Source organism: Camelus dromedarius, chromosome 5 (assembly GCF_036321535.1).
Source record: "Camelus dromedarius isolate mCamDro1 chromosome 5, mCamDro1.pat, whole genome shotgun sequence".
Taxonomy (NCBI): Eukaryota; Metazoa; Chordata; class Mammalia; order Artiodactyla; family Camelidae; genus Camelus; species Camelus dromedarius.
Window position 1 is genome coordinate 12,519,674 of NC_087440.1, and position 12,740 is coordinate 12,532,413.

The 12,740-nt window shown below is 37.9% G+C and overlaps 1 protein-coding gene across 2 annotated transcripts in view; it reads left to right on the top strand.

Annotated features, from left to right (window-relative positions):
• Positions 1-12,740, top strand: part of WDR72 (WD repeat domain 72) — a 191,059-nt gene that overhangs the window by 8,098 nt on the left and 170,221 nt on the right. For both annotated transcript variants that reach the window (XM_031453021.2, XM_031453022.2), the window contains exons 2-3: positions 6,833-6,997; positions 12,520-12,626. In XM_031453021.2, coding sequence (XP_031308881.1) covers positions 6,845-6,997; positions 12,520-12,626 — 260 coding nt within the window. In that variant the 5' untranslated portion in view covers positions 6,833-6,844. The remainder of the gene's footprint in view (positions 1-6,832; positions 6,998-12,519; positions 12,627-12,740) is intronic.

Consider the following 12,740-nt stretch of genomic DNA (forward strand, 5'->3'; position numbering starts at 1 on the left):
TTCTAAGGATGCCAGTCATATTGGATTAGGCACCCACCCCAATCCAGTATGACCTCAACTTTACTTAAGTAATTACATCTGCAATGACCTTGTTTCCAAATAAGGTCACATTCTGAGGTCCTGGGGCTTAGGACTTCAATATATGAATTTGGGGATGAGCTCAGTTTAACCCGTAACAGATGGGAAAATGGTAGATTTTGTTCTATTTTGCCAATTTGGTACCTTTAGATTTTCATTTAGTGTCTCCTGCTTAATTCACTTAATAGTTGGGATCCACTGTAAATTATGAATAATAAAATAATTGGTTATAAATGACAAGGATTCCACTTATTGTACTACTGTTTACCTAACAGGATTTATACACAGGTTTTAAGAGTAAAAAGGCCTTCTGATAAGAGCAGCTAACATTTAATGAATGCTCATTGTCTAATGATTTCCATGGGTTATCCCATTTAACTCTCATGTCTACCCCATTAGATTGATATTCTTATTTATCTACATTTTATCAATGAAGAATCCAAAATGCAGTTGTAAAGTAACTAGCCTGAGGGCATACAGTAGTAGAGTTGGCATTCAAATCCAGGCTGACTAACTCTAGGGCCTCACCACTGGGTCTATACTGTCTCCTTAGTCTTATTATAGCCAGGTAAGGCAGGTATTATTCCCATTTCATGGATGAGGAAAATAAAATTTAAAGTAACTAAGAACTTGCCTGGGTCACCAAACCAACAAATGTATAATACTGGTAAGTGTGTAGTATTTGGAATTTGAGTTTAGATGTTAACCTCCCTAGAGAAATCCTTCCTATGTTTGATTTCAAGCTCCACTTGTGTTTTGTCCTCCAAAATTATTTTTTTAATTGAAATATAGCCAGTTACAACTGGACAGCAGTATATAAATCAATGATGTTAGAACACTCCTTCACACCACACACAAAAATAAACTCAAAATGGCTTAAAGACTTAAACATAAGACAAGACACGATAAATCTCCTAGAAGAAAACATAGGCAAAACATTCTCTGACATAAATCTTAGCAATGTTCTCCTAGAGCAGTCTACCCAGATAATGGAAATACAAGCAAAAATTAGCAAATGGGACCTAATTAAACTTACAAGCTTTTGCACAGCAAAGGAAACCACAAGCAAAACAAAATGACAACCTGTGGAATGGGAGAAAATATTTGCAAATGATATGACTGACAAAGGTTTAATTTCCAGAATATATAAACAGCTCATACAACTTAATAACAACAAAAAAAAACCCAATCTGAAAATGGGCAGAAGACCTAAACAAGCAATTCTCCAATGAAGACATACAAATGGCACATGAAAAAATCACAGTGCCAATATCACTAATTATCAGAGAAATGCAAATCAAACCTACAATGATGTATCACCTCACACCAATCAGAATGACCATCATTCAAAAGCCCATGAACGATAAATGCTGGAAAGGCTGTGGAGAAAAAGGAACCTTCCTACACTATTGGTGGTAATATAGTTTGGTGCAGCCATTATGGAAAACAGTATGGAGATTCCTCAAAAAGCTAAAAATAGACTTACCATCTGATCCAGCAATGCCACTCCTGGGCATATATCTGGAGGGAACTCTAATTCGAAAAGATACATGCACCCCAACGTTCAGAGCAGCACTATATACATTAGCCAAGACATGGAAGCATCCTCAAACATTCTTGCACTGATTTTACATAACAAACATCACACTGTTGTTGACTCGGGATAAGCCTGTCTCCTTAGACACCTGTGAGCTCCTTGAGGTTTGTAGGTTCTTGTCTGCATCCCTAAAATCTTGCCTAGTCTCTTGCATATGATAGATACTTAATAGATATTTAATAAATATTTGTTAACTAAATGCATGTAAGTAAAGGCAAAAGGGCCAAAGAAAAGGGGGATCAGTTGAAAACACAAGAAATATGGGTTAATAAAATGAGTAGCTGAGGTGACAGAAGATGGTATTTGGGGTAGTGATTAAAATGTTATCATAGGAAATTAGTATGAATATCATAAAAAATAAGCTAAAAATAAGGAAAAGATATAGAATGCTGAAGTGATGAGAGGATGCTCATGTCTAAATTCCTTGATTTTCTTGGTTAATTAGGAGGATCATCAACTACAAGTGTTTGGGTGTAAGGAACCGTCTGGGTTGGAGTGAGGTTTATGAATGGGTAGAGGAAAAGATTTGATTATTGTAATGGATTAGAGACATGTTTCCCAGTATGATTTTAGGTAGTACACAGCAAACATTCATGTTAACGTACATTTAAAGACAACCTAACTAGTACATCATTCAGCTATAACATTTTGAAGGGAGCTTGGCTTTGATGTTGGTTAGGGGTTAATTCTGAAATAGTCATGCTTCCCTGAGTAAACCAGGTGGATTTTTATGTTTTATTCAAATATACTTTGGGCAGCCTTTGACTTTTTTTTTTTTTTTTACCTTTTCTAAGGAATTATCCTGATTACAATCTGTTGATAAAATAAGACCTTTTGCTTTGGGAGCAACTGCAAGCAGACAGGTTCTGGATGACACGGCTTTGGCTGAGACCAGCTGTGCAGGAACCCTCAGGTCCTCTGGGTTCCTCAGGCTGCTTGCTTCCTTTCCCGGTGGTTGCAGTAGCTCTTGCTCTGCCCTACCCTAACACCCAGATGCTTTCTCTCCAGCTTACATCTACTCCTTGTTCCTTCACAAAGCCCTACTTCATCCTCTCCCAGTTTATTGCCACCTACTAGCTGTGTGACCTTGACCAAGCTACTTATTCTTATCTACAATCTGTTTTTTTCAAATTATTAAGGTATAATTTACATACAGTAAGCTATACTCATTTAAAGTGTACAATTTGATGAATTTTAATACTCCAAGCTATTTTAACCTTAACTTAAAAAAACTTAGTAACAAAACTCCCTTTTGGCTCAAGATGACTACATTATCTTCTTTGAGGGAAAGAATCATGAGGTAATCTATTTGTGTCTCTCACGGTACTTAAGTATAAGTTTTGAAGAAAGTAGGTGGAATTCCTTTCCACTTAAGAAATGGGATTCAGAAGCCACACAACTGTAAGTGGCAGATCTGAGACTCGAACCCAGATCTGTTTTCTCCCAAAGCTAATATACTCTTTTTATTTACTCACAGATGTTTACTTTGGTCAGGAGGTTATTGAAGGAATTCATGGATAGTAATTGAGGACTTTATCCTTTGTAATTTTTCGTTGACTGTCCTCAGTCAAAAAGTTTGAGATTTGTTTTTGTCTTTGAGGCTGAAGAGGCAGAAACTCAGTGTCAGGGCTTGTCCCTGAAGAAAGCTGTTTAGTGAAGTGTAAACAATTCCAGTGTCCAGTAGATACCAGCCACAAAACCGTATTTGCATCATACTAATTATTCTGCTAGCCTCAGACAGGTCAGGGAGATAAAAACAAATTGTTATGGGGAAGAAAACCAGGGTGAGAGGGAGGATGGGGGCTGTAATGGTGTGTTGCCTTTTCTTGTGCTTGCCAGGAAAAGTTGTAATTACAGAGAAAGGACCAGGAAGGGTTAGCCCAGCTTTTAAAGGCAAAGGAGGGCACGTTGGAGCCTGAATGCCTGAGAGATTTTATTGTTGCTGTTTTACTTGACTTTTTGTTTTTTTTGTTATTTATTTATTTATGCGTGTATGAATGTATATACGTATGTATTTTTTAATTTTTGATGAACTATTAACATAAAGAATTTTGCTTGGCCGATGACTAAGACTTTCTGGTGGGGAAATCTGGGTTGTCTTTGTCATGGTGTGCAGGAGGAGAGTTCTTGGAGGGCAGTTTAGAGAGACTTCAGCCACTCTCTACCTGGATTGCTTTGGGCAAGTAACCAGTTCTTCTGAGCCTTCTTTCCTTCATCTGTAGAATGAAGGGGATGATAGTAACCTTCAAGGTTCCCTTTTAGCTGTAACTTAGGGTTGCCAGCGGTACTAAGATGCCTACAGGATACCCAGTTCAATTTGGATTTCAGATAAACAGTAAACAATGTTTATAAAGCATATTCCATGCAATAGTCAATTTTTTTAGTATAAGCACATCCCAAGTATTACCCAAGACATACTTATTCTAAAAAAAAATCATTGTTTATTTGAAATTCAAATTTAACTGGACATCTCACAATTTTATTTGCTAAATCTGAGCACCCTAATATTACTTAGAGTTGTTTAAAAGATCATCAGAGTGTTTAGAAGTAATAATAATAGCAAATTGTACATTTTCATGGCCAAATGTTCTAGTGTACATCCACATTATTTTTGAGAAAAGAAATTGTAGTGACAGTATTCTAAAAGAAAGGGGGGAGGGGCGGAATCTCACTGAGAAAGGTATTGCTAGAAAGTGATAATCATATTACCGGTCCACAGTGTAAAATTATAGTGATTCATTTCTCCATTCATTCAGTAAATATTTACTGAGTGCCAGTTATGAACAAAGAATTGTGATAAGCATTTTCTGTATAGGATCACCTCTTTTTGCATCAATTCTCCAAAGTAGTTATTTTTTCCCATTGCATAGATGAGAAAACTGAGGATCAAAGGATACCTGCTAGCTATTATTGGAGGAAAAAGGTCAAGATTTACATGACTCCTATTTTATTTTCTTGCCTCTTTCCTTCACAATAAAGTGCATTTTGAATAAAATTGGTGAGACGGTGGTGTGCTGGATACAACCTAATGATCAACCTAGAATCAGACTGCTTATATTTCCATTCATTTGAATGGAACACCGAAAAGGGAACTGGGGGAGTTACTTTCCCAAGAATATAAGTTCTACCGGAACAAGAGGACTCTCTGGTTCCAGGAAAGCCTCATCACCTTTCCTCCAACTCCTCATCAGCAAAATAAGAGTTCAATGCCACATTCTTAAAGTTTCTTCTAGTTTCTAGTGAATTCTTCTTAATCCATTTTCAAGAAGTCATGTAAGAATTATTTATTAAATATCCCCTCCTGTGGCAGGCAGTGTGCTTGGGTCCAGGGATCAAACAATGAAGATACACCCATCCTTCACCAGCTCTAATTTACAATTTCCTCATCGGTGATTTAAGAGCCCTTCTAGCTTTGGGAAGTGATCAGGAAGCTCACGTTGTTAGCATATATTGCCCTTTCCTTTCTGCACCTAAAAATACATTATTTAAAAACTTTTCTTTTTTAAATGGAAGAGTTTGGGAGATCCCAGTTGCTCATGATGAGAGTTTGTGTGACAGTTATTCTATATCACCAAGAGGTTTATTTCTTAGTTGCAAGTATGGTTTTCCAAACTCTATAATGGTTTGGACTTTTTACAATTTTAAATTACTTACGTTCCTAGACAAGTTTTACTTAATTCAGTATTCCCCATCCTTTTTAACATGAGCATAGAAAATGATTATCTTTGTACACACACTGGGTTGAGGGTTTCAATTTCTCTCACCCTGCATGTCAAGTGTTCACAACCCAGTTACATGCCAAGGCAAATGGCTGGGAAGCTCCTATGTATTTTATGTATATTATAGTCAACAGTTGGTTACAGAAAGGAACCACAGAACTCTGTTGTTGGAATCCTGTGTCAATGAAAATGACAACGGGAAGTATTCTGCTTATTCACAACTAGAAGGTGTTCCTTCAATCTGTAAGGTCGTTCATCTGATAAAGATTCTTATATGGAACATCAAGCTGTCACTTGTACTTTTAAAAATCAGTATTAAAAAGGGGAAAATCATAGTGATTTCTTCTTTGTTGTCCATTTTTACTGGCATGTTCCTAGTAGTTTTTTTTACGTTCCTTGGTATTTCTGCAGTGTCAGTTATAACTTCTCCTTTTCATTTGTGATTTTAGTTGAACACTCTTTTTTTTGTCTGATGAGTCCAACTACAGGTTTATTAATTTTGTTTATCTTTTCAAAGGACCAGCTTAGTTCCATTGATTTTCTGTGGTTTTTTTTTTTATTTTTAGTCTCTATTTCATTTATTTCTGCTCTGATCTTTGTGATTTCTTTCCTTTGCTAACTTTGTTCTTTGTTCTTCTTTTTCTAGTTCCTTGAGGTGTAAGATGAGGTTGTTTATTTGAGATTTTTCTTGTTTCCTGAAGTAGGCTTGTATCACTATAAACTTCCCTCTTAGAACTGCTTTTGATGCATCCCATAGATTTGGAAAGTTGTATTTGGAAAACTTTTTTTGATAATTATATATTCATTTAAACCCTGTAACTAACACGTGAAGATAGTGATTTCATAAAAATTACTGTTTGGGAAGGTACTAAATATAAAAATAGGTCAAATAAAAATTATAATTAAAAGTTCTACAGGTGGAGCATGAATATGACAGAAATCATGGCAGCCACACATGAATCTTTGAAGACCAGGAAACATTGTTTTTATAGAAAATAGTTACTTTTTAATAGCAAAGTTCTGTTAGGTGAGCTACCATTTCTGGGGAGAGAGAGTCTACAATGTTGTCTTCAAACTATAGCCTGTTGACAACTCTATTCTTCTTGAACGGCACAGCTGGACTTCAGAGTATAAGGTCGCCCAAAGGCAGGAGGGGGCGTGGGGCGGGCAGACTACTCCTCTCCTTCTCTTCCTTAGCATCAGTAATCAAGGATTGGAATCAAAATTATTCTTCTTTAACAAACTAACCCTGGGCGTGGTAATTTCAATGTCTGATGACCACCTCCCTCTCTACCAGATGGGGAAGCAGCCTTCTCCACAGCTCTGGGAGTACACGTTGTTTGAGTCTGGGTCACCAATAAACATTTGTGAGATGATCACTTTCCCAAAATGTATGAATGGTAACTGTGTACACTTCTTCCCATCTGTGTGTGTGCAGGATTCTTTCAACATGAGGGCCTTCCTGCAGGCAGTGGCACTCTGGGGAAAGAAGGCCCCTTCCCACAGCATCACTGCCATCATGATCACTGATGACCAGCAGATGATTGTGACTGGAAGTCAAGAGGGTCAGCTCTGTCTCTGGAATCTCTCATCTGAACTAAAGGTTAGTGAAAACGACTAATATTGAAGCAGATAGCACTCACGAAATACACACAGCTTGCTCCTTCTACCTGCAGGGACAGTGGAAGTTTTGCATGATAGTTGACAATGTGCTTAAGGAAGTAATAAATTGGTGTTAGTTCTGAATTTGGAAAAATGAAATGTTATATGGTGAATCAAGATCATATTTGACAATTATGTTATGAATATTGCTAATCTTACCTACCAGCTAAGTGTTACCATCCTTTAAGCTAAGCTGTGTTTGACTATTTTATATCCTGAATTATATGTTTAAGTAACGGAACTATAGGCATGTAAGTATAATTCTAAAAATTATAGCTCATTAATCTAAACAAAGGGCACCCTTGAAAACCACTATTAACTAAATGAGTAATATCTTAATTATCTGGGTGTTTCTGTCAGTTTGGCTTTCTCACTATCTTTTAATCTCTGCTTGCCTATGATTTTTATAGGTCACATCAAAAAGCTCTAAATCCAGTTTACTATTGTCGTCCTCCTATTTCAGAACCTGACTTCACCTAGGATTTGGTCCATTGATTAGCAATTAATTGTCCTTGTCCCAACTCATAAACATTTAACATATTGGAATAGATACTTGCTTAGCTCTAGTAGCCTCTAGACCCAATTTGAACACTTAAACTAATGACGTGCTTAAAGTATACTGCCCTCATTAAGAAGCCTTTTAAAGATCAAAGACTATTTTTAGCCTTTAAAGTTTGTCACTTTAAAACCTAAATTAACAATTAATTGTAATTCTATTTTATAGTGTAATTAATTAACATCTCCCATCACTGAACAGTTACACTGTAGGCCTGCCAAGAGCTGCAAGCAGACCAGCTCAGCTCTGTGGTTATGTACATTCCTGAAAGAAGGACTGGGTATTGTTGAAACAGCTGAACTTTGAAATTGGCCCTTGCATTTATTTTCCCTTATAGTTTAGACTCAGACTCCTAAATGGCTTAAAATATCTTGCTACTTTTTTGAATGTGAAACTGTAGTGGTTTTTTGTCTGCAGTAGTTGCCTCGTAATATGTAGGTTGCTATAAGCTTAAGAAATTTGGAATCCTGGCATCTGTATCTTTTTATGTTTGTATCATCTGTCTGTATGTTCCTGGTATTTATTCAAAATTTATCCAGCACGTATTTACTGAGTGCATATTGGAAGTTAGGCAGTATGCTAGGTACCTGCATTCAAAGATGAATGAAAAGACCAGGTGCTGGCTGCCCAAGAGGTCACAGTGCAGTAGAGGAAGGACACAGGCTCCACGTGCAGGTAGATTCTAATACAGGGTGCTCTTCTTAGGGATCAGTCTGTACTGCATCTTCAGTGGGAATAGTTGTTTCATGCTTTTCTTAGGAGCAAGTGCTTGGGGCTAGAGCAGTAGAAAGGGATATGCTACTGGTGTCTAGTGGGTAGGGGCCAGGTATACTGTAAACACTTGGGAGTGCATGTGACAGCCCCTCACAACAAAAAAACTATCCATCCAAAATGCTAATAGGTGCCAATATTGAGAAATCCTCTATTAGAGACATGGGGTGGGGATGGAAATCAGATCGGCAGGGGTGGAAGAAGCAAGGAGAATCATTGAGGAGACTGAATCAGCTTTATATTTTGGTAACTCACTGTGAGGACATCGTGAAAAAGTAACATGAATAAGATATTGATTAGTATGAATGTGGGATTTTCCACATGAGAGTTTTTCCTAAGATTTTCTATGGCTAATCATAGGACCATAAACAATTCACATCTCTTATTTTTTGACTCTTGCTCTTACATGACAATGGGTCAATGGTTAGTAGGGAAAACTCTAGGCTTTTCAAAATTCAGGGCACTTTTAAGTTCTCAAGAAATCCTCTTGTTATATGTAAGAAAGTCAAGTGAGTGGTCCCTCATTGATATTTTAGTGCTTAGTAGTTTAATTTCATTTTTGTTTTTAAAATGTATATATAAAGGAATAATTCAGTCAGGGGAAGAAGAAGGGAGGCCGTGAAGACGTGGGCTTGTGAGAGAGGTTACAACTGTGTGGGTGAAAAAGTAGCTGTCGGGCATCTTAAGGCTGTGGGCATATCACAGGGGAGGAGAGCAGGAAGAGGAGAAGGACACTGGAAGGAGGAGGGATGTAAAGTGAACTGGGAGCTGTTTATATCCTCTTTGCACTAAATTTGGAAAGCCTTCTTCTCCTCTCCAAAACGGTGTAGGTAAGAGAATTTATCAGGTTCTGTGGTCTTAAACACTCACTAGCCACCAAGTGAAGTAGTAAAAACAAACCTAAGTACACTCATTTATGCAGTCATTAGATAAACTACACAGATGCTTTTGTTCTAGGCACAGATTCCTCCTTCAGGTTTCTCAAAGTCTGGTGTGGGGGACAGATGTGTCATTAGGAAGCTGTAAAGCAGTGGGATGCAGTCTGAATTTGACTACTCTATGATCTCATATGCATAGAGTCATACGGCATTTATCCTTTTGCCGCTGGCTTATTTCACCTAACACAGTGTTCTCAAGTTTCATATGTATTGTACGATATGTCAGAATGCCCTTCCTTTCAAGGCTCAGTAATACTCCGTTGTATGTGTTTACCACATTTTGTTTATCCATTCGTCAGTGGACACTTGGATTGCTTCTGGCTTTTGACTATTGTGATTGGTGCTGCCATGAACGTGGGTGTACAGATCTATGTTTGAGTCCCTGCTTTCACTTCTTTGGGCTGTACCCAGAAGTAGAATTACTGGACTATATGGTAGCTCTATTTTAAATTCTTTGAGGAGCTGTCAAACTGTTTTCTAAGGCGGCTGCACCATTTTAGATTCTCGCTAGCAGTGCCCAGAGGTTCCAATTTTTCAACATCTTTACCAACACTTGTTATTTTATATTGCTGTTGTTGTTTTTATAGGCATCCTAATCAGGGTGAAGTGTGCTTTTGAAAGGAAAAGTTTCTGAGGGTGATGCCTGACCTGAGTTCTAAAGGGTACACCAAACTTGAACAGGAAAGGCAGGTGGGAGGAGATTCCAGGCAGAATAAGTGCGCGTGTGTAAGGCAGGGAACTGGTGAAAGTAGTTGAGTAGACGTGGAACATAAAGGGTAAGTTAGAGGTGACAGGCACATCTGGAGAGGACAGAGTAGACTCAACATGGAATCTGACATGCTGAGGGGTTTGCTTTTTTTTTTTTTTAACTAGCAAGAACACCACATGCTAATTAAAAGCAGTGACAATATTAAGGGGTTTTGAGGATGTTTTATATGAGATGATATATCAAATATCACTTGATATTAAGGATATATTGAAAAGGAGAGGGAGATGAGATAAGGGACAGGGACTGTGGGCAGGAGGCTTCTACAGCAATGTAGTCAGGGAAGTTTTTGACTATGAACCAAATCAGTGGCAGTGGGAATGAAGAGGACATGAAACCCGGAATGATGTTAATAAGAGAGAATGGGCAGAACAGAGAAACCAGCTGGATGTCGGGTAAAGGAGCAGGAACAGCTAAAGAAACCTTCCAGATTTGGGGATTGGGTGATGGCTAGGACTGGTGCAATGACAGTATCACTTGCATAAGGAACAGAGAAGATTAGAGAGTAGGAATAAGGAAGGAAAGTCAGTGATTTAAGTTCTGTGCATCTTGGAGGTATCCAAGCATTCATTAGGGGTTGGGTACACATCTTAGACTTTCCCTGTCCATGAATGGCAGGGTGCAGGGAAGCCGAGAATAGCTGTCTCCCTGTCCTGGGCTGCTCATCCCACATTTAGGTTACACCTTCTGCTTCCAGGCTCAGGGTCTAACTCCCAAAGCCTTCTAGTTACCCCAGAACTTTGTGAGGTCTACCAGTGAGGAGCTTTTCCAAGTCCCATGCTAGGAACTCCCTCCCTGGCGGCTTCTGGTGTTGATTGCTGGTGTTCATCACACCTCTGAGCATAGAGAAAGGTGAGCTGAACATCCTCTCAGATATATTGGTATGCTCTATTTTTCTTCCTGTTTGTATTGGTATGCTCTATTTTTCTTCGTGTTTCATACTCATAAGGAAACACAACAATGACAAAATGAGGAATAGCAATACCGTGAAGAGAAAAAGAATGGAGATCTTGGTCAAATTCTAGCCCTGGTATATACCAGCTCTGTGGAATTGGGCAAATGACATATTCTTTGAGCCCTAATTTCCTCAGCTGTGAAACGGGGGTGAAATCCTGTTCTTAGTTGCACCAGTGCCTGGACTATGGTAGATGTGCATCAAGCTGTGTATTCGTTTCCTTTTTCCACTGTGCTGTTAGAATTACCTAGGGTGGGAGTTGGGGGGACCAAAGCTTCATAGAGGTGGAGCCCATGAATAGAAGTGAAGTTTTCCTGGATTTCATCATGACCGTGACTAGGTGTGACTGTAGAATTTTTGTTGTTGTTGTTATTCTTCACATAAGTTCTAAAATGTGACAAAATGAGGAGATTGTGATGAATTGTCACAGCTTATTCAACTATGTGTAGAGGTTTAGCAGAGTGAGTACTTCATATGAAAGGCAATGATGTTCCGTTCTGCTATTTTGTCCATAGTGGATTTTCTCTGGGAGAGGAATATCCTTGATTTACCCTAACTCACTGTTTAATTTGGCCTGTAATATACAGGATAAGGACTGAAATTCATAGAGGTATGTATTTCAAAGCGTAATTTTGCAGAAAGATAGTATGTTGTTTTCTGAGACAAAACCTTCTGTATTTCCCAGGACTAAGGTAGGGAACTTGGTTTGTAAGTGATTAGAACCAAGTGCAAAACCCTCTTTGTAGTGCTAGGAATTTAGTCTGATAATGTATTTTTAAAGAAATATTTCTGATTAGGATATAACTAAGATGAAGGCAGAGAACAAGTATGTTATGAAATAATTTGTTCTTATTGATAGGATTGGGGAATGAGGAATAGACTTCTTCCACACATGAGATAATGGAAGAATTAGTCCTTGGTGTCATGTTTTAAATTCACATACAGGAGAAAAATATTGGCATTTTAAAGAATAGGCTACCGAAAATTTTATTTTTAATGTAGATAAGTTCATTTTTACTATTTCTGAGGCAGGAGTTCAAATAAGGTAATGGGTACAGACAGGGTAATGTTTTCTCTGCATTATTTTGCAAACTCATTTCTCAATTCTGAAATTTGGACATTAATATGCTACTATCATCCGGCCATGTTTTGCGCATAAGAAACATCAATACTGATATATTTGTGTTCAAAACCTAGATGTTGTAAAACAGGTCTGGCAATCATCTAGGTTTCATGATGAATACAGACCCAAAAACAAACAAACAAAAAATGTTTATATAACACAGTTCCTTTATCTAGAAGTTTGTTATTCTGGGGATTTTGATATGCTATATATGTTTTTCTGAAACTTATGTACAGCAAAAACATAATATAACAGCATTTCTTAATCGGAATTATGAATGTTATATAATGTCGTGTTCATATTCTTCAACTAAAAATTTATAACTGTTTAAAAACTTACCCTCATCATTTTCAGATTTCGGCCAAAGAACTTCTTTTCGGTCACTCGGCTGCAGTAACGTGTTTGGCGAGAGCGAGAGACTTCTCCAAAGAGCCGTTTGTCGTTAGTGCTGCTGAGAACGGGTAGGTGAGAGGTGTGGAAATGTCTGTCTCCCTTCCTTCTTCCTTTTAAAAAGCTCTGATGAGGTACAGAATTCTAGGGATGAAGGAAACTTTAGTGATTAACATATAGGAAAT